Source organism: Podarcis filfolensis (genome assembly GCF_964270895.1).
Source record: "Podarcis filfolensis genome assembly, chromosome: 5".
In the NCBI taxonomy this organism is placed as follows: Eukaryota; Metazoa; Chordata; class Lepidosauria; order Squamata; family Lacertidae; genus Podarcis; species Podarcis filfolensis.
Genome location: NC_139608.1, coordinates 59,185,358 through 59,207,561, shown reverse-complemented (window position 1 = coordinate 59,207,561; position 22,204 = coordinate 59,185,358). Strand labels below are relative to the sequence as shown.

The 22,204-nt window shown below is 42.9% G+C and overlaps 1 protein-coding gene across 2 annotated transcripts in view; it reads left to right on the top strand.

Annotated features, from left to right (window-relative positions):
* The first annotated feature begins 5,763 nt into the window (after positions 1 to 5,763).
* The window catches only part of TCERG1L (transcription elongation regulator 1 like), a 165,493-nt gene continuing 149,052 nt past the window's right edge, over positions 5,764 to 22,204 (top strand). Inside the window, exons 1-3 of one of the 2 annotated variants that reach the window (XM_083616958.1) lie at positions 5,764 to 6,420; positions 9,182 to 9,328; positions 15,516 to 15,696. In XM_083616958.1, coding sequence (XP_083473084.1) covers positions 6,130 to 6,420; positions 9,182 to 9,328; positions 15,516 to 15,696 — 619 coding nt within the window. In that variant the 5' untranslated portion in view covers positions 5,764 to 6,129. The remainder of the gene's footprint in view (positions 6,421 to 9,181; positions 9,329 to 15,515; positions 15,697 to 22,204) is intronic. The other variant, XM_083616957.1, reaches the window with a different exon arrangement.

The window sequence follows — 22,204 nt, the reverse complement described above, 5'->3', positions numbered from 1 at the left end:
GTATCAACCCAAGTTACTGTGAGAATAAATGGGATTCAGTTCAAGCCTTCTAGGCTGGTTGATCCCCACAAGGAGCCATATATTATTGTTGTTGCTTTTCCTGGGTTCTCCTAGGAAGGCCAATTAGTCTGACTTGAACATTCCGGAACCAGGCCTAGGGGTAGGTGCCTATATGATGAGTGCAATCAAATTATTTTGGAGCATTTATACTGAAATACTCAAGGATCCTCTGCCCTAGGACTTTTCTGGCCTTTGTTTTACCCATATAGTTTAACCTGCTTTTTTTCCCCACAGGGTAAATAAAATAAAACCCATATTTTCTTTTCCCTTTCTCTTCTTTTATTGTGTGCAGTGGTGTTTACAATGTTTAGCATTTCTTTTTAAAATGTTGAGAAAACGTGAAAAAGAATTAAGAAGGAAAGAAAAAAGAGATGGGAGCCAAAAGGCAGTGGAGGTGAAGAAATGGGGGAATGGTAAGAAATCTGAGGACTCTGTGTCTTGGGGGCAAGTCTCTGCAGCCCTAGAATTTCCATGTACTGAAGAAATGAACCTATGCTACTACTAGAATTTCCATGAGCAAATAGCAGAGTCCGGTAAACTTTTTGAATGCAAGGATTGCATTCCCTAGGGGAGGATGGCTGTAAACCACATAGCAGCAGTGGATGGAGCCAAAATCACACATAAGACCCCCCCCCCACCAACATCCATACATTCATACATGCACTCACACAAAAACATGTACCCCATTCATGCATCAGCAATTCTCTCTCTCACACTGACACACCATTCATTCCTTTATCCATCATTCATGTTATTTTCCTTGCATACAGACACACCTGTTCCCTATTCACATACCATCTCTCACACGCATCAATTCGCATTTGACATAAACACACATATACAAGTACCATTTCCTTCTTATGCTGGAAGGGGTGCCGGGATACTGGGACCTGCCGTCATATGTGGTGGGACTTGCCCCGAGGTAAAAGGATTCTGGACAAAAGTATTTTCTGAGATCTCATTGATAACCAGACAAACAATTCACTTCTCCCCTTGTCTGGCTCCTTAGATTTTGATTCCGATCAAGACTTGAATGACAAGTAACTATCAGCAGCAGCAGCTTGGGCCACAGTTGTCAGGTTCTGGAATACTTCTTGTCTCAATAACCTAGATTATAGGATTTGGCAGATCACCATTCTTTAAAAAAGTATTTCTCTCTCTATATGCATTACTTACCTGTAGCTCAGCACTGGAGAATCTGTTTTGCACACAGAAGGGCCAAGTTGAAATTTGTGGCAGCAGGTAGGGCTGGGAAATGCTCTGGTCTGGAATCTTGGAGAGCCTCCGTTGATTAGTGTGTGCCAAGGATGGACAATGTAGTGCCTTCCATAATCTGTGACCATTGGCCATGTTGGATGTGGCTAATGTTGCAGCCCCAAAGCATTTGCATGACACCAAGCTGGCTATCCCTGGTGTAAACAAAAGTGAGGTAGATGGGCCAACGGTCTGGCTCAAAATGAATCAGCTTCCAATATTCCTATGTAAATAAATAAATGACACAACACATCAGAATCACTGTCACTCAGAGAGCCCATTTAGCTTCAGTTCCTAATTGCTTATTTGGCTACAAAGGACAAATAGTTCTCTTTGTGTGTATATGTTGGGCACCATGGAATGATTTCATAGGCATATAGGAGGGTGATGAACATTTCTGGCAATTCCCTCCGCATTCCCAGGAGTCATACAATGAGGTATTGCAGGAAAGACCCCATGGCTCTGTCTAACATCAAAAAATATTAACCAATGCAGGTGAGCTGGGTAGGTTTTGTTTTAAAAGAGTGATCCCAGCATGCACAGAGCTTGTTTTTGTTACCTCAGCCAATGCCGCTCAGAACTCCCAAGGTGCTTTTCTACAGATTCAGAACTGGTGTGGGTGCTCTTATTCATGACAATGACATTTTTATTTTAGCTTATGAAACTCTGCAACGCACCATGTTTACTTAATAATTGCTTTGCACTGTTTTATAGAAAGCGATCTTAGTTGGGCTCTGGTTGACATCCAGGCCAGACTTCCATTGACAGGATGCTGTCATATTCCCTTTCTGAAACAGATTGGTTTTCAGCCATAAGTGTTCTAGCTGGATTTGTGTTCCTTTCCCTTTGGTCTATCTTATCCACAGTTTGTTGTTGTTTAGTCGTTTAGTTGTGTCCGACTCTTCATGACCGCATGGACCAGAGCACGCCAGGCACTCCTGTCTTCCAGTGCCTCCCACAGTTTGGTCAAACTCATGCTGGTAGCTTTGAGAACACTGTCCAACCATCTCATCCTCTGTCGTCCCCTTCTCCTTGTGCCCTCAATCTTTCCCAACATCAGGGTCTTTTCCAGGGAGTCTTCTCTTCTCATGAGGTGGCCAAAATATTGGAGCCTCAGCTTCAGGATCTGTCCTTCCAGTGAGCACTCAGGGCTGATTTCTTTAAGAATGGATAGGTTTGATCTTCTTGCAGTCCTCCAGCACCATAATTCAAAAGCATCCATTCTTCGGTGATCAGCCTTCTTTATGGTCCAGCTCTCCCTTCCATACATCACTACTGGGAAAACCAGTATCCACAGTTACCTAAGCCAATCTGCCTGTGACGACTTCTTGTCTTTTGTATGGGCTTCTTGCTTACCATTGGAAGCTGAATGAATCCTGCAAAGTGTGATATCACTTAGATATTTCATAAGTTGTGTGTGTCTCTGTGTGTAGCATATTATTTTACTTTTTAGAATATATCTTAAAGGGACACACCAGCCTGCCCTGTCCACCAGTTTTGTGTTTCTTAAAGGGCCAAACAATGGGGTGGCGGGGACCCACATAGAGGAATGCATAGTTGATATCTGATGTGGCATAAGTGTGCCACATTGTCATGCACTCATCAGAGGGAATGCAGGCAGTCATAGCTAGGGCAGTATTTCCAGGTGATTATCACTCCTGGAAATCAGGTGACACGAGAAATCCAATCTTTATACCATTGTCCGCTCTAAGACCTCTTCTTGTCTTCTTGTCTTGGCAACTTGTTACTGCTGGAAGCCTGCAGGCTCTCTCCCTCCAGACTGCCTGTCTGCTTGTCTGTTCCAGGTACTTAACAGCATTTGTATCTGAGCACCTGACAGACATGCATATTTAACATGGTCAGTTCCCTTGTCATTTTCTGTACCTTAGACATAAGGACAATAAAAGAACAGGCATTCCCAATTAGTCGGATCCAACACCACCTTCATGTCCCCCATTTTATAGTTTGTCCCAGGATCAGTCAGGGGTGCAGACTGTTCTAATGCCATGATCTCCCCTAGTTGAACGAACTTGAAAGCAGGAAGTTTGAAGACGTTTATCCAGAACTGAATTTATTAACAATGTGGGTGAAATGAAGGAAGGGGACATACGAATTAAGAAGCACAATTTTAAAGAAGTTCAAAGCAGAATGTAAAGGGGAACATCTGAGGTCATAAATCCAGGGTAGTGGAAAATAGAATCCCAACCTTCAGTGCAGTGTTCTGAATTAGATATTGTAACTGAGAAGGGGGGGGGGGAGTCCTTAGCTAAGTGTCAGGTTAGAGGGTTCTGACCTTTCTGAGCCGCCTGCCCACGCTGATGCTGGAGAAGGAGGGGGAGCGTCAAGCCACATTGCAATTCCCTGATATGCAGCTGAAAGTCCGAGTGGAACCCACAGATATGAGCTTAACTGGCAATTAAGTGCATTACTGGATAAAATGCTGCATATTATGTTCCTACAGCAGAGGAGAGGAGGTGGGCCAGGCATGCTTTCTGTGGGAAGGTGAACTACAGGGGACTGAAAGCATTCACACACATTGTGATAATTACTGTTCTTGGGCATTGATTAGAGATCAATGAAGAAAGGACTGGGAACAATGCTATGTGAGCCCCACAGAAACGAATGGAAGCACAGAAGTGCTCTTGCCCTCCTCCCACTCATGGCAAGGAGGCTTTTGCTGATTGTCCCTGTAGATTACATATCTAAGCAGACTTATGTGTAAGTAAGTCATGTTAAAATGAATGGTAATTACTTCTACAGGAACAGGTTTAAAATGGGATGTCAGGACAGATTGTTTCTCAGCTACAGTGTCTAATTTAGAAAACTACACTGAATCATAGATTTGTGGAGTTGGAAGGAACATGAAGGACCATCTCTTCCAACCCCCTATAATGCAGGAATCTCAACTAGACCAGACATGACAGATGACCATTCAACCTCTGCTTACAAACCTCCAAGGACCTCCCAAACCTCCACCACCTCCCAAAGGAGAGCAGTCCACTGTCAAACAGCTCTTACTATCAGAAAGTTATTTCTGATGTTTAGTCAGAATCTCCTTTCCGGTAACTTGAAGCCATTGGTTTATGTTCTAGCCTCTGGTGCAGGAGAAAATAAGCTTGCTCCCTCTTCCATGTGATGGATGTTTCCTCTGTCTCCTCTTTTCCAGGCTAAACATACCCAACTCCCTCAACCATTCCTCATAAAGCTTGGTTTCCAGACCCGTGATCATCTTGGTTGCCCTCCTCTGCACACGTCAACATCTTTCTTAAATTGAGGTGCCTAGAACTGGACACAGTACTGCAAGTGTGGTCTGACCAAAGCTGCATGGGGTGCTATTTCCCATCTTATCTTTTCCATTTGGGAGAATATGCAACTGAATGCAATGTAACAGCATGTGTGATACCATATGTGAAGCACCAGTAGGGCCACAGCTCAGTGGTAGAGCACATGCTTTGCACCAAAGTTTCAGTCCCAGGTAAGGCTAGAAAGCTCTCCTATCTGCTACCCTGTAATGCCACTGTCTGTCTAGTGTAGACCAGACATGGTGAACGTGCATTCCTCTAAGTGTTGCTCCCATAATTCCTGGCCATGCTGACTGGTGATGATCAGACTTGGAGTCCAACCCCTCCTGGTGTGCGCACGCACATAGATTCTGCATTCTAGGTGCGGACAATATTGGGCTGGATGTAATGAGCACTGAAATCCAAAGTCAGTGTTGGATTTTAAGGAGCAGCAACAAAAGGTTTCATACTTCTAGGGCAACACCTGAAGAGGAATCTGTTCATTTTCACCACAGGGAGGTGTATGGCATATGCGGCGACTACAACCTCCTCCAAACTCCACATTCCGACCCTCTCTTTTCTTCCCATTTGAACTTCCCTCCCTTTCTCACATCTCCTCTTTCACGCCCTCCGCAGCTACTCTTTGCCATTCTCACCTCTTCCCCTCTTCCCCCCTTCCCCCCTTCCCTTTTCTTCATTCCTCCTCTTCCGCCCCCGCAAGACCCCCTTTGAAAAGCGCAACACTTCTTAAAAGCGAGAGGTGCCAAAGTCTGAATCTCCTGGGAAGCCCTTTCTTAACTCCCGCAAGTGTGTGAGGGCTAGAGGTAGTAGACAGGGGAAATGCACTCTGCATGTGCTCAGAGGCCCCTCAAAACCCTGGTCAGAAGGGATCAGCTCAGATCCCTTCTGCCCCTCTCTTTCTCTTACTCCCTTGGCTCTTCTTTCTCTGGCTTCATCCCCCTCTCTCGCCCGCCTCCCGTCTTCGCGTTGCTTCCATCTTCCATCGATTTCCATCCTTTGCTCTTGGATTCCCCCCTCCCTTCGCCGCTCCCCACCCCCGCGGCTCTTTGATCTTATCTCCCCTCGCCCATCGCACTCCTCTTTTCTCTGCGGCGCGCCCCGTCCGGTTTGCTACAGGAGAGAAGTTGGAGGGCACCCGCGCCGTCCAGTCAATTGCAGCAAGGGCTGCGTGCGGTTCTGCCTCCTCCTCTTCCTTGTCCCGGGCTCCCTGCAACCTCAGCAGCAGCAGCAGCAGCGAGAACAGCCGCCGCGGGGGGCGTGGTCAGGCGGGAGGGGCTGCGAAGGGGCGGAGCTCCCGGCAGCGCCACAGAACGAAGTGGAGCCCCAACCGGCTCAGGACTGAGGCGCCGCTGCTGCGACCGCTGCCGCTGCTCTCAGCCTCCATCCAGAGCCGGGGCACTGATGGGCATCCCTCGCCCCCCTGCCCCAGGCGCCGCGGATCTGAACCCCCAGCCGGGATCCCACTGCCGCTGCCGCTCGCCTTCGCCGGTGGAATCGTACTGTAAGATGTAGAATGCTCCCGGTGCCGAGAGCCAAGCGGCAGCAGCCTCTCCTGTGGCCCGGGAATGCGGAGCCCCCAGCGCCTCCCTGGATTTGGATGGTCCCGAGCGCGGCGGGGCTCTTTCGGGTCGGGGGCGCCGCTGGGGTGGTGCCCCCTCCTCTGCTGCTCTCTTCGCCACCGCCGCCTCCTCTTCCTCCGCCGCCTGCGCCGCTGATCCAGGGGGTTTCGGGCTGGCAACTTCCCTGCGATCCTTTCCTGCCTTTGATGGCACCGGAGCATCAGCTTCCCTTTCTGAACGGGCAGGTAAGGAAGGAACCTTTGCCTCTTTGCTGTCTCCCTTCACCACCATCTGCCTCCCTCCCCCCGCCTTCTTTATTCGTGCTTCTCTTTCTGGTTGCTTTGACGGAGGGTCCTGTTGGAAGCGCACTTCGCTTTTCCTCACTCCCATCGCGCCGGTCTTTTTCCGTGGTGGGTTCAAAAGCGCCCAGGAGAATGAGAAAGGGGACATTGGGAAACTCGTTATGAGCCTTGGGAAACGCGTAAGCTGGCAGTGAAAGAGGTGGGAAGCAACTTCTGTCGCTGTCCGACGCGCCGTGGTGCTGAAGTTCGCCCGTAAATTTCCTCGCTGTTGCAGACGTGTGTCTGCGCCTTGCTGTTGAACCGCACTGTGTCTCCACCAGACTTTAAAGACAAGACGAGAGGGAAAGAGAGGGAGAGAGACCACATTAACTATTAATACGAAGCTATTGCTAATGCTGAGCTCGTTCCTTTTCACTCTCAAACCACACGGACTGCACATTTCTGAGCTTCATACGTTTTTTTAAAAAAATAACACCCAAAATAGTGTGCCTTCCTTACAAGACTGCAGTCCTCTGACATTTAGGGCTCATTCTTTGCTCGTTGTTTTTTTTTAGTAATGTCGCTCTCACGATTGCACTGGAAGGACACTGCCATAAGGTCTATGCCCTGCTACTCCCTTAATACTCATTCCTGTTAATACCCTAATAAATCCATAAATAACAGGGCCGTGTATTTTACAGCTGTCATTCAGAATGTAGAATTGTTTACCATGGAAAACTCGATAAAAAGAAAGGAGTTACATGAGCCTATTGCAGATGCATTCTAGTCACAAACTGGGCAGTGATTTGAAGGCTGGATTTGAGCATTTCTTTTCCATTACAAATCATCTTCCATACAGTCTAGATCATTGTATAAAGCTCATCTAAATAAAAACTACAGAAAGGTTATTCTAATAGTGCAAGCAATGTTTCCTAACCATCTTAAACCAAAGTTATCACACTCTTTTAAGAATACCAGCATATTGGACCAGCTGGTGTATTCATTCAATGCACTACGCTGTTTTTACAATATTTGTGCCTGCTTCAGAAGGCTTTCTCAAGGTGTAGAACAGGACTGATTTAAGAGAGGATGTGTTGCAAACCCCCCCTTGCTATGCCAGGATGCTACCACTAGAGGTATTAAATGTCTAAGAACTTGTGTTTCCCTTCATGTTTAGAAATCTGCAAAATATTTATTTTAATAAAAGAAGAAAGTGGGTGGCTGCACATGAATCTGCTCATTACGACTAACCCTCTCACCATCACTTTGAGTTTACTGTGACAGCATCAGCTGGACATATAAAGAAAATGCTAACATAAGCAATTGCATTCGGTGTCTTCTGCTCTGATGTTCTTTGATGTTATATGGCAGGCATTAGCTGTTCTTGATCACATATTAATTCAAGCAATAAATCTCATCATCACTGCTGGTTACACACACACACACACACACACACACACGTGTGTGTGTAGATTGTAAGGCACATTTGAAAGTAGTGGTGGATGATCAGCTTAGAGATTAGCCTTAAGTATTTTTTAATACATGCATTAGATTTCATTGACTATGTTAATTATGGAATTAGTTATGTGTGGTGTTTAATGCCTCTGACATAAATTTGATGCTGTTTCACTAAATTTGAAACTGTTTCCAGTTTCCTAATAAAATGTCTAAGCTAGAAATCTGTACTGGCACTTGATGGTTGTATGTAGGAACAGAGCATAGTGGTGAGTGAAAGACACACTCCAGGACCGAATGAAAATTTCTGAACTTGGAGAACCATGGAATTGGATTGAAAGCAATAACATTCCTCTAATTTGGATATACCAAAGGCCCTGTAGTTGCCTTTGATTTGCTATTGCCTGTGTAAAAGCTGAATGATCACTAATTTTAGTGAGATTTTCTTTTAGCATAACAGTTAAATTATGCTGTTTGTCATCCACCTGGCTATGGTTTTAAAACATTTGCTTGATGTCCAACAGTCTTGCCATATGAGCCACTGCTTATAAAAACTGAAGTTTAGGATGTGAAACAACCACTGCTGTACCTGGGCAGGGACATGACTTGTAGCATCATTCTAGCACTGAGAACTGTCTCAAGACACCACACCAGTGCCGTGCTGTGGTTTGTCATGGCTATATTCACAACAGCCAATACCATCAGATGTACTGCAGCATCAAGCAAAGGTGTTGTGCAGCACAGAATGGGGTGGAAATAGACTATGGAAGAGAGGTCTGCTTGAGGAGTGAATTGGGATGACTCATCTATGAGTAGGATTCCTGCTAGATTGCATCTAAAACAGAATTCAGGGTGAAATGTAGTACTCCATTGAGATAGGTTTCCTGAAATCATAGGCAGACATACTCATATCTACATAGCTTTAGTCAGATTCTAGCTGGTCTCCACTAATTCTTTTCCCTTACCATATTTAATATTAGATGTGTACTAGGATCACAGTCACTCTTCACCATGGTATTGTAGTTCTGAGTTGCTGCATAAGCCCTTAGTAGTAGTAATTTATAGCTGAACTCAGTAAATTTTGAATTGTTTCCCCACCCCAGTGATTTTTTTCATGTTTTGGAGGAAGTAAAAGGATACATAAGAATCATATAATGTGTGCTCAAAAATACATATGAAATAGAAATGAAAACATGAATAATTAACAAACAAAAGCTGTATGGACTAATATGTTAGAGTGTATTCTTACCTTTTAAAAACTTTATTTTAGTGGATGTTTGGAGCCCATTCTCCAGTGATTGGATTTTCACCTTCTTCAAGTGTGGAGTTTGTCCCTCTTTTTCCTCAAGTATACACAACTGCTGCTCCACACCATTCTGGGAAAAGTTGGGTAGAAAAAAGGCTTCCAAATTGCAAGGTATGTTAAAATTTGTCTTCTGCTTCACTTAACAGGAATTGAGATTTTGGAGGTAGAATTACATTACTGTACCAATATAAGGGGTACAATTTATTCATTTAAAATATTGATCTCAGTATTAAACTTCCAAACTGGCTTACAAATTTTGCAATTAAATATATGAATAACAGTGAATTAATAATGCTGTTTCTAACCATCCTGAATCTCAACCCAAAACTATATTTTCCTCCCTGAACCACAAACCTGACCAGAACCTGAGTCATTATTTAAAAGTTTCTGATGAACCTCAACTGGAAGACTCCTGAAATAAAATGAATTTGGCAATTGGCTTTGTTGGTCATACTTAGAGTTAGAGCCATTGAAAACAGTGGACAAGTAGTAAGTCTGTTGATTTCAGTTGATGTACTCTGAGTTTGACTTAGTTTGTGATGACCCAACAGAGCCAGGTTACCTGTTCATAATAAGGCTTTATGTGGAAATGGTTCAGTTTGGTTGTGCATCTTTAATGTTTCATTTATTGTTTATGGGAACTTTAGCTATGCTGTAGTTATGTATCTTTTTTCATGCTGCAAGCCACCTTGTGCACTGTTTGAACTTTGGAAAGGTGGTATACAAATAAAACGTATGCATATGTATGCATGCATGTAAATGAAGACACTTGATGTGGTTCACTCACTGGCTCACCAGCAGCAGAATGAGTACATAAACCCTCCCTGATGTTAGTTTTATTTTATACATTTTGGAGTGCATCCTGGATTCTGCACCCCACCCACTTCAAGAGAGCTGGGTCTAGAGACCATCAGCAGGGGTTGGACTGGAGGTATTCTTCAAGCTTCAGACAGAAACCACTGATGAAAAGCATCCTGTTGCAGGAAAAAAGAGAGGATAGGGTCCCATTGTGTTCATTGCCTCCCCCATGTTCCAGTGTTGAGCCAGGTAAAGGTAAAGGTAAAGGGACCCCTGACCATTAGGTTCAGTCGTGACCGACTCTGGGGTTGCGGCGCTCATCTCACTTTATTGGCCAAGGGAGCCGGCGTACAGCTTCTGGGTCATGTGGCCAGCATGACTAAGCTGCTTCTGGCGAACCAGAGCAGCACACGGAAACGCCATTTACCTTCCCGCCGGAGCAGTACCTATTTATCTACTTGCACTTTGACGTGCTTTCGAACTGCTAGGTTGGCAGGAGCTGGGACCGAGCAACGGGAGCTCACCCTGTCACGGGGATTCGAACCTCTGACCTTCTGATCGGAAAATCCTAGGCTCTGTGGTTTAAACCACAGTGCCACCCAGTGTTGAGCCAGACTGGGGACTAAAGATTCTAAGCTGTTGCTGATTTGATTTGAAACCTAGTCTTTCTAACCTAGATACAAAAAGAATTTATTTGCAGTGGCTATGACTGGAGTGTCCCCGGGTGCAGAAGTCTGCTAGCCTGGTGACTTTAGAATCAGAGGGAAGTGAGCAGCTTCTTCCTGGTCCAGGAAACCTGAAGAAGCTCTCAGTCCATACATTGAGGAGCCCTTAATGCAGTAATGGGGAGCACAATGTGGGTGGGTGGGGAGGGACTCACTGGAAATGATATTCCACTCTGAGCTGTGCTTGTTTTGCAGGGGCCTAACAATATTTTGAGCATCCTTTATGCCAGGTAGTTAATCTACATAAGTCAGGATCATTACCCTATGTAGAAAAGGAAGATTTTAAGTACTGCTAGGTGAATGGGGCCAAGGCCAAATGATAGCAGACTCCAAAAGATTAGAAGATGTAAGAAAGTGGACAGGCAGTGTATGTTTGATCAAAATATTGATAGGGGAATCCCAGCCTCGTGATGTGTGCTGATGTTAGACTGTGTGAGAGAGGTATTTGTGATTTTATTTTATTTATTAAATTTCTATACCACCTTTTATCAAAGTATCACAGGGTGGTTTACAATATAAAAACTCAATAATATATAACATAGCAACAAACAAAAACAATAACCCCTGCCACATGCACAGTGGTCATAGGTTGTTTAATTAGCCAAAGGCCTGACAGAAGATTAATGTTTTTGCCTGGTGCCTAAAGATACATAACAAAGACAGCAGGTTAGCCTCTCTGGGGAGAGCATTCTACATGCTGAGAACCACTACAGAAAAGGCCAGCTCTCAAGTTGCCACCCTCTGGACATCTTGTGGAGGAGGCATACAAAGAAGGGCCTCCAATGATGATTGCAGTGTCCAGGTCGGTTCATAAGAAGAAAACGTAAGGTTCAGCCTCACATTCCATTTCCATCATTGTAAGGAACAATTTATGTGCATTACCCAGATAACTAAATTATGGGGCAATTAATGAATATAATAAAAAATGCAAGGATATAAGAAGATTTTTCAAGTTTGATTCCACACACAAAAAGATCAGTAATAATAATAATAATAATAATAATAATAATAATAATAATAATAATAATTTATACCCCCCCATCTGGTTGGGCTTTCCCCAGCCACTCTGGGTGGCTTCCAACAAAATATTAAAATACAGTAATGCATCAAACATTAAAAGCTTCCCTAAACAGGGCTGCCTTCAGATGTCTTCTAAAAGTCTGGTAGTTGTTCTTCTCTTTGACATCTGGTGGGAGGGCATTCCACAGGACGGGTGCCACTACCGAGAAGGCCCTCTGCCTGGTTCCCTGTAACTTGGCTTCTTGCAGTGAGGGAACCACCAGAAGGCCTTCGGTGCTGGACCTCAGTGTCCGGGCAGAATGATGGGGGTGGAGACGCTCCTTCAGGTATCCTGGACTGAGGCCGTTTAGGGCTTTAAAGGTCAGCACCAAGACTTTGAATTGTGCTCAGAAACGTACTGGGAGCCAATGTAGATCTTTCAAGACCAGTGTTATGTGATCTAGGCGGCCACTCCCAGTCACCAGTCTAGCTGTTGCATTCTGAATTAGTTGTAGTTTCAGGGTCACCTTCAAAGGTAGCCCTACATAGAGTGCATTGCAGTAATCCAAGCAAGAGATAACTAAAGCATGCACCACTCTGGAGAGACAGTCCACAGGCAGATAGGGTCTCAGCCTGCGTACCAGAAGGAGTTGGTAAACAGCTGCCCTGGACACAGAATTGACCTGTGCCTCCATGGACAGCTGTGAGTCCAAAATGACTCCCAGGCTGTGCACCTGGTCTTTCAGGGACACAGTTACCCCATTCAGGACCAGGGAGTCCTCCACACCTGCCCGTCTCCTGTCCCCTAAAAACAGTACTTCTGTCTTGTCAGGATTCAACCTCAATCTGTTAGCCGCCATCCATCCTCCAACTGCCTCCAGGCACTCACACAGGACCTTCACCGCCTTCACTTGTTCTGATTTAAAAGAGAGGTAGAGCTGGGTATCATCTGCATATTGATGAATACCCAACCCAAACCCCCTGATGATCTCTCCCAGAGGCTGCACGTAGATGTTGAAAAGCATGGGGGAGAGGACAGAACCCTGAGGCACCCCACAAGTGTCTGAACACCCCACAGGGGTCTGAACACTCACCCCCACCACCACTTTCTGAACACAGCCCAGGAGGAAGGAGCGGAACCACTGTATGACAGTGCCCCCAGCTCCCAGCCTCTCTAGACGGTCCAGAAGGATGTTATGGTCAATGATATCAAATGCCGCTGAGAGATTCAGCAGAACTAGGAAACAGCTCTCACCTTTGTCCCTAGCCCACTGGAGATCATCGACCAATGCGACCAAGGCAGTTTCAGTCCCATGATGAGGCCTGAATCCTGACTGGAAGGGATCCAGTATGTCAACTTGAAGGTCTCATAAAACTTTCCTGGTTGCTGATACTTGGTTGTAACTGTCTTAGATTAATGGGCTTGCTCCACCTCACTGTGCAAATGGCCATTACTGTGAGCTTCATATTTGTGAACTGAACCAGTTCCTGAGCTTTTATTGGAACCTGAACTTTAACAATCTGGAACAGTGTCAGTTCCAGCAGAAATTGAATTGGAACCAACCAACCAAACAAACAAACAGAATTGTTTGACATAGATTTTTACAACAAAGCCCAATAGCATTAAGGGCATTTCAGATATTGATAAAAGACCCCAGTCTCATTAAGCTGTTTGAATCAATCCATATGTATTTGCAAAGTGGTCACACCAGACATCATGGAATGCCTCTGGGGAATTATTTTGAAAAATCCCTGTTTCAAAGCTTATGGAAAGCTCTCATTTGAGCAGAAGGCTTCTTGCTTACCAGTTTAATGATATTACCTTTCCATGGTGTAGGGATGCTTTCAAGGAAGCAATCCACAGTGTACATTCTACACATAGCAAAGTTTTAGGAAACTAGTGCCATGAGTCTGCCTGCACATTTGGATTAACTCTTAGGCTTACCAAGATATACTAAGAAAATTAATAATGATTTTATTTGTTGTATGTCTGTACCAAGATTCAGATATATGCACAACCCTTCTTTTTAGGAAAGAATGTTATGGAGGAACTGATATACATGCATCATTTGATATTATATGCTTTATGCATTATGGCCAGGGTCAAAAGGACTTGGGCATGCCAAGTGGGGTTGTTGTTGTTGTTTAAAAAATGCTTTTCTTTTTTGAATGTCAGACTTCCACGTTATATAACAAACACAAGGCAATTTTCTTTGTGGCCACAAAGTTTGTCATTTGATAAACAGAATCCCAGAGGCTCCTCAAAGACATGTAATTTGGATAGTCTTTTAGGGCTCTGGAATTTATATATGAATCAATAGTCTCAAAAGTAGAAATGCATTCACAGTGGGTATAGTATTTCTCCTAATGAAATCAATAAGAAACTTCCAATTTTAATGGAGCAGGTTTGAAGCTTATGTAGCTTGAATACTATCTTGCATTAAATAAGGTAAGTACCATGCCTGCCACAGTTAATCAGCTGAATTGTTTAAAACACCATTGCTCCACTAAAAGGTATCCCTGATTAACTGGGAAGCAGATATATAGATATATAGAGATAGAGATAGAGACCTTAGAGACCAACTAAGTTAGTTATTGGTATGAGCTCATAACAATAACTAACTTAGTTGGTCTCTAAGGTGCTTCTGGTTTGTTTCGACTACGGCAGACCAACACAACTACCTACCTGTAACAAGATAGAGATAGAGATAGAGATGGTTCGAGCCAGAGGAGGTTATATATGCTTTAACCCATTGAAACCAATGGAACTTGAGTGACAGTTGTTAAGTGGGGTGGATGTGAAGTGGTGGATTATCTGCAATTTCCAAAGTTCTACCAGCTTGCAGCAGTCAAGGTAGAAGGCAGTGGGATGGACTTACCTTATATTTGTTCATATATGTATCTTTTTTAAAAAAATAAAAAATCCCCCTATTGGTTGCAGTAAAACAAAATTATTTACCTCGGTTCTTGAGTGCATGGGGAGCCAAATCTTGAGGCTCTCCAGAGAATGAAGGGTCTTTGGGTACAGGCTGCAATCTGTCCCAGTTTCTCACTGCATTAAAAGGTTTGTTCCAAGGCCTAATGCCAACTGCCATGGATAGAAGCACCTCCAGTGGTAAATCTATGGCTATGGAGATTTTTGTGGGTGTAGCCTCCCCAGCTCTCCATGAGTGGAGAGGAACCTCTGCCATATCCTAACCCTCTCTAGTCAGTGGATCTGGGCATTGGGATTGCTTCTCTCTCTCTCTCTCTCTCTCTCTCTCTCTCTCTCTCTCTCTTACAGGGCTAAAGTGTGACAAAGTTGTTTTGCATCAAATCCATTATTTTTTATTATAAGTACTCATAAAAGATGTAGATGAAACAGGAGTTTTCTTTTTACTTGAAGGAAGCAATGCAGTCTGATGATGTTAACTGGTTGCCTTTCATTCTCTCACTCAAGTCTTATTCATTGATCAGTGGATTTATCAGTGAATAGCGAATGGCACAACTGCACCCACTGCAAATATCTCAGCTTTATTTTCCATTCCTCTGCCAGTACAATTATTTTCTATTCCAAATTTCTAAGCTATATATTTGTTCTGGCAGTGCTGTTTACAAAGGTTTGACATCCGATCGCTTGGGTAGATACAGAGAATTCAAATAATTAGAAGCTTTTCAGAAAGCCAAGGTTAATCTGATAATGGAGAGTTCCAATGAATGTTAAAGAAGCCATAGCAGTCAATTGAATTATATCATGAGCAATGTTTTTCTCTTTTTCTTTCTCCTCTTCTGGGCAGATTTATTTAAACAATGCATTTTCTCTGGATTCATCATGGATACATCCTGAGGAGCTACGAATCTACCAGGGACATGATAAACCTCTTGTTATGACAAATCAAGTAGCTGTGGCTTTATCTAGGCCAGCTACTGCCCCTAGGCCTCTTCCTGCAGTGGTGTTAACACCCCAGCCTATTCCAGGTTAGTTAAAAATAAATAACTATGTTCTTGAGCTCTATGTTTTCCTTCCTGTTGATCTGTGCAATTTGCAGCAATGTTTTACTTTGAATTCAAAGCTGTTTCTTTTGAGGAGGCTGTATTCATTTTGGTTGAAGCAGAATGCAGATATATGCAGACTCACTTGAATGCCATTCTAGAGATTATTCAGCAATTGAGATAAATCAGGGAGGACGTGAAGGGTGACTACATAGTGACTATTGTGTTATGCAGTTTAACCCAGTCATTTGCTCTGCTGATAAACACCCTGGAAACCAAACCAGAAGCTGATTTGACATCAAGTTATGTCTTTTCCAAACTCATTGAGGAGCATCATAGGAGAAATGAATGTCTTGATGGTGAATGTAGCACAGACCCTTGTCAAGGTCAATCTCTTAAGGCTACCGGAAAGCAAAAAGACCAAAGAAAATGTTTTCACTGTGGGAAAATGGGACATCTAAGGAAATACTGCCACAAGTGGAAGTCTGAGCAGCGCAAGCAAGCTCAAAAGAGACTCAATCCCTAAGCAAAGGATGCAAGTGATGCTTCTACAGAAATCTGGGACACAAGCCTCAAAGCTATTCACAACAGAATGCCTTATCACTGGTATGTTGTTTCTGGCACAAGCAATCACATGTCAAATGCCAAGTCCTTCATTGCATCACTCAATCCAAATGACCAGATTTACTTTGCTGATGGGAACAGCATCACTGCTGAAGGGAAGGACCAAGGCTTTCTCAAGTGTGTCCAGCCAAGGGACAAGTTGAAGCTCATTCCCATACTCAACAAGTTGTATGTTCTTGATCTCTGTGGAAGTTTCTCCATGGCCTACCTTCTTAAGAGTGAAGCAGAATTATTTGAAAAACTGAAGGATTATGTAACATTCACCAGCAAAAAATTCCAGAGAAAAGTGCAAGTGCTTCGCACGGACAAAAGTGGTGGATTTACTGGTCATAATATCAAGCAGTTTCTCAAGGAGAATGACATACAGCATCAAACCACTGCTCTGTATATGCCCTCTCAAAATGGCATCACTGAGAGAAAGCATCACTCGCTAATGGAAATGTCAATGAGCATGCTGATTGATGCTGCTGTCTCAAGGAAGTTCTGGGGTGAAGCCTGAATGCAGCCAACCACCTACAGAAGAGAAAGCAATAGACACTACACCCTTTAAAAAATGATATTGAAAGAAACCCTGAGTATGCTGTCTCAGAGTTTTGGGGCTGTAAGGTTTATGCTTTACTTCTGCCTGAAAAATGCACCAAACTGCAAAATGTGCCAAACTGTAGCAGGCTTGTTGATAGGTTACAGCAAATCCTGCAAAAGCTACAGAATTCTGGATCCTAGTACAAAGTTGCTGTCTTCAACACAGTGTACTTTGAAGGGACACCATAACCTGATATATTGAAAGAGCCAAGTGATTATTCCAATCTAATTCACCCAAGGCGCAAGGTCTGCTAACAGAACCTTCCCTGCACACCACCACTTTATCAGAGGTGAGGCAGCAGTGGAAGTCTCTCGTATACATAGGTTCTGGACACCTCCACACGTTTGCCTCAGCATGCTGAGATGGGAAATGGCATTCCAATAGTCTGCTCGGGGGGGGGGGGGACACATGTGTTGAGTTAATCTAACCTTCATGTGGCTGTTTTACCGCATGCCCAACCCAGCAAGAGCCCGCCGGAATAGCTTAGTTTGCTGTCAAACAACAAAATTAGCTTTTTAAGAAGCTGAGCCAACTTTCTGTAGAATATTAATTTCAAATGTGTATTTTTAGCACTCAAATTATCCCATGTAGATGGTTATTAACATGGATGGTTAATTGATCCATCAGTTCATTAAAACCAACTTACATACCACAATATGCATGAAATCAATTCCATAAATTTGCATATCTCAGGTACGGTACACAGCTAAGCAAGCTGAAATTGGTTGATTTGTTTGCTGTTTTTCAGTATATGCCTAGAAAGGGCCAGAAGATATATCTTTCAAAGGATAAATCTGGACTTGTATTTTATGGATTCCCCCAAAAGCATACTAATTGCCAGCAATTCTGATTTTTTTTTTTAAGCCTCTGAATAATGATAATTAGAGAATGCAATGCATAGCGAACCACTTGAATTTTTAAAGATTGTACTGGTCCTTCCTCCATTTGCTTAGATAAAAAAATGTATTTCAAACAATAACCAGATGGTAATTGCCCTGTCTTATTTTTACAGCTTTTCTTCTTAATGGAAAACAGTATTGCTTTCATGCAATTTTCTTCTTTCTTGTATTTTCCCAGAATAGTGCTACACAATGAGAAGAGATAATTTTCTCATACAGCACAGAGTTTCTTTGTTGGCGGAAAAATTTGATTCCTTGCCAGCTAGCAAGACTTATTTATTCCAATTAGCTTAGATTTTTATTTTGCATTGATACATGTCGGACAAGTTAGATAATTCTTGAACTTCAATGGCTTTTCAGATGTTTTACACAAAGCTGTCTTATCTTCTTGCTGCTCTTCACTATTGATCCGCTATTGTGCCTTCCACTGAAAATTATACAAAACCATAAAATACTCTGCGGCTGGACAAAATAACAGGGCTGTGTATTTATCTACATCTGGATGAGAAAGAGAGTTGTGGTCTACATCCCAGCAAGGATCCATTATTAGCAGTCATTCCAGCTAATGGCCAGATATTACAAGAACACCAAACTGAAATCTATTGTTGCATTTTGATCTTTCTGTTCATTGGAAGAATAAGAGCAATTGACTTACTGTGAGTTTTTCACATTATACTCTTTTTTAAAAGGGGGTATAATGTGGAAAACGTAGCTCCTTAGGATAGGCCATTATTTTGGTACTAGCTAGTTTGTTGGTGAACTCTATTCATGTAACTGGCAGTCCACTTATTTGGGAACTATATTGTAACCTTTCAGAAAGATGGAAGATGCCTTGGAGGACAAGCTCCTTTTGTTGATGAAGCTGACATAAGTAGTTCACATGAACTACTGGAATACTAGTTGCTGGAAACCACAGGAGGGGAAAATGCTCATGTACTTGAATCTAGCTTGCAAGTTTCCCATAGGCATCTGGCTGGGCACAGTGAAGAACAGGATGCTGGACCAGATAGGCAGGCTCTTCTTATGTTCCCATGGAAGGCAAATGGGGAGACGGAAGGCAAGTGACATATCTGATTGGGAGTAGAGGGTGGGGGTGGTTAAAGCAAAATTTCCAATAGGAAACTACAGTAATCCCTTCCTTCAGGATTCTGCTAACTTTTAATGCTTTGGTGCAGCAGCAGATTTCACTCTTTTCAGCTGATTTACCTTCTGTGTAGCAGCTTTAGTTCAGGGAGCTTCTGTTTCATTAAATGATCATGCGAGTATGCTATGTTGGAGTTAATTTGATTTCCAGTGGCAGCCATATTAGTTTGTTGCAACAATAAAATAAAATATAAAGAAATGAATGTCATAATAATGGACTACAGTCCGCTTCATCTGATGCAAGTGGTTTTGAGAGACCTGTGTTAAAGCCAATTTAAAGTTTACAGGAAAGGGTCCCAGAAGCTTTCCTGATTATGCGTTGGAGATTACACAAACTGGACACTGTGCTACTGTTGTTTTATGCTATCAAACTCCTGTTGCTCTGTTACTTTTGCAAGTCTACCAGCTAAACTTATTCCATTAAAGATCAATCCTGTGGGAAAGGTGGAGTTCTGTAAAAGACAACTGTGGGAACAGATGGGTGAGGCGTAGAGGCCCATGAAGACTGTGCTCCTATATCTCAGAGGGTATTTGTTAGTGGTCCCTTTTGGTGAATGATAACTTGATGATAGTAATGCCGTACAGAAGATTTCCACCAACCTGGTGCCCTCTAGATGTTGATGGACTACGAGTCCCATCACAACTGTGCACTGGTTCTGCTGGCTGGGCCTGATGGGAAATGTAGTCCAAAACACATGAAGCACACTAGGTTGTGGGATGCTGTTATGCAGTGACCAAAAGGAGGTAGATTACTAAACTCTGGTTTGCATAGCTTGCTTGGAATACTGAAGCATAAAACAATCCAGTACACAAAGAACTGTTGATACTAAAATTCTTTTCAATTGTTCTTCTGTGGAGGTTGTGCTGGGAAGATTGCATTGATGAGATACTTATTTGTCGAATAATGTGTGTGAAGGAATGTAATTTCTTTTAGAACAGTTTTAATGTGATTGTCATGACTGAACATATATAAGGATTTATGGTGAGAAACAGAATATTCACATAAGGAATTCCACTGTCCATAATTATTAGCATTCCCTCTCTCCCAAGTGGAGTGACAGCTGAATAAATAAAAACAGATTGCTCATTCATTATGAAATATTGAAGGCTGGCAAAGCTCAGATGTCTGATTTGGCAATTGCAAATACCTGGAAGCTGATTTTTTTTCTGTAGGAAAGAGCAATGGGTCAATATACTATGGCAGATAAAATCAGATTTCAGAAACCTACATAATCTTTTTGTTGACCCAAAGATAGAAAAAAATGACACATTATTTTATCACCTAGGAATTATAGGTTATTTCCTTGTTCTTCCCCAACTCTGGTCAATATTTGTTGTTTAAACAGAGGACTGACTGCAAGGCAAAAATAATTTTGTCTGCGTCAGTTTGTGAAGGGTCAAAGGACTCAAGTCATTTAATGATAAGTTAGCAATGTTCTTATTTTATCTGATGTGCCACCTAAAAAGCAGGTGTACATAATCAACCATTCATTAGATACTGCTTCATTTGTCAAGGTCAGCTTGACCTTCAGCCAAGTTACACACAGCCTTTTGATTACCGTGAAGTAGCTTTGATTTCCAAGGAAAGCTACTTCGTTGAACTTAATATTTCAAGATGTGCAACATTAGTTAGCATATTTCTTTTCTTCCCTGAAAGCCATACACATTTATTATGCTTTCTGCAGTTCTCAGGAGTAAGTAGTTACATGGCAGAAAGTCAAGGGAAATTGGAAAGCTCAAGGGAAGCTGAAATAATTTTAAAGGAATGGATTGAAGTTTTTGGCTTGTTCAGTAGCCTGATCGCAACCTCTGCATAGTTTCTGTGGGATTTGGGGTCCATGCACTGTATTATTATGATCTACTGACTGGTGCAGAGCCAGTGTTCTTTAATGGCCAGAGAGCAGGTGCAGCAGGTCATTCTACCAACTGTTTCCCTATTTGTGCACTGAGAATAATGATATCTATAGCACCTATAGGTTTTTGACAGCCTGGACTCCACTGTCAGCCAGAGCTTGAGCAGCTAAAAGGAGCCAACTTCCTCCCCCATTCCCTGCAGAAGTAACACATGTTTTGCTTGCAAAATGTCCTAGGTTTAGTCCCTGGCATTTCCAGTTAAGACTAGCAATGACTTATTTTTGAAACCCTGGAGAGTCAGTGTAGGCAGTACTGAGCAAGATGGAGCAGTAGCCAAACTTGGTATTCAGTGGATTCTTGTGCCTGGGAGATCTTTTGATCAAAAGGCAAGGTATTCATTGAAACACTGGCATGCACACCCACATATATGGCAAACATGCATATATGTGTTGGCATATATAAATGCTGCAAACAGTAAATACATCTTTAAATATCGTTTGGTACTAGTTAAGCTAACAGACTGCCACAATGTTTTCACACTTTGTAACAGCTATGGAAATCTTTGGCCTGAAGATCTAATTGAGCTTCCTATATCTCCCCATTTGGCTTGTGAGACTCTTTTGGCCAATCCACATCCACCTGCCCCACATCTTATATTAGATATGATGCCAGGTGTGGGGCAGGTAAAGATGTGACTCCCTATCAAAACAGAGAATGGTATTCAACTAAGTTTTCCTCATAGCAGACCCTTTGAAATCAATGAACGTGACCAAGTTAGGCCTATTAAGTCCCATATGTCTACTCTGAGTAACACTTAGTTGACTACCACCCAACATTCTCAGGTCCTGTGCCTCTGCAGGCATCGGTGTTTGCAAAGACAACAATCAGCTGATTTTTGGCACTTCAAAGAACTGTGCTTTGTCCTCACGGTTTGAAATCAAACCATGCAGGCAAAGAAAAACTAACCACTTGATATCTTTGTGGTGTAAGATGACTGCAAGGTGGGCACCCTCACCCACCTGTCAATATTGGCTCAAAGTGGAAGGAGATAGGAATCCAGGCCATTAGCTGGATCTAGTCCCTCAACCCTGTTGTCACATGAGCCATGGAGAATGGGGGTACAAGACTAATCTCCAAATATGTTTGGAATGGTCAAATGAAATGTGAGTCTTGCAAAGTTTGGTAGACACTATCTAGATGCTTTAAATTTTCATAATTTATGTCATTGGGCAAAAGGAAGCGAACCATAATGTTATAAGTGCCAGTAGCTTTAGTGTTTCACTGTGCACCTAGAATAAGAACTTCATGGTCTCTGTCTAGGAGCATGAAACTGTGTATTCAGTCCTCTGTGTGTTCAGTCAGCTTCAGGGATATGCAACATCAGCCCATA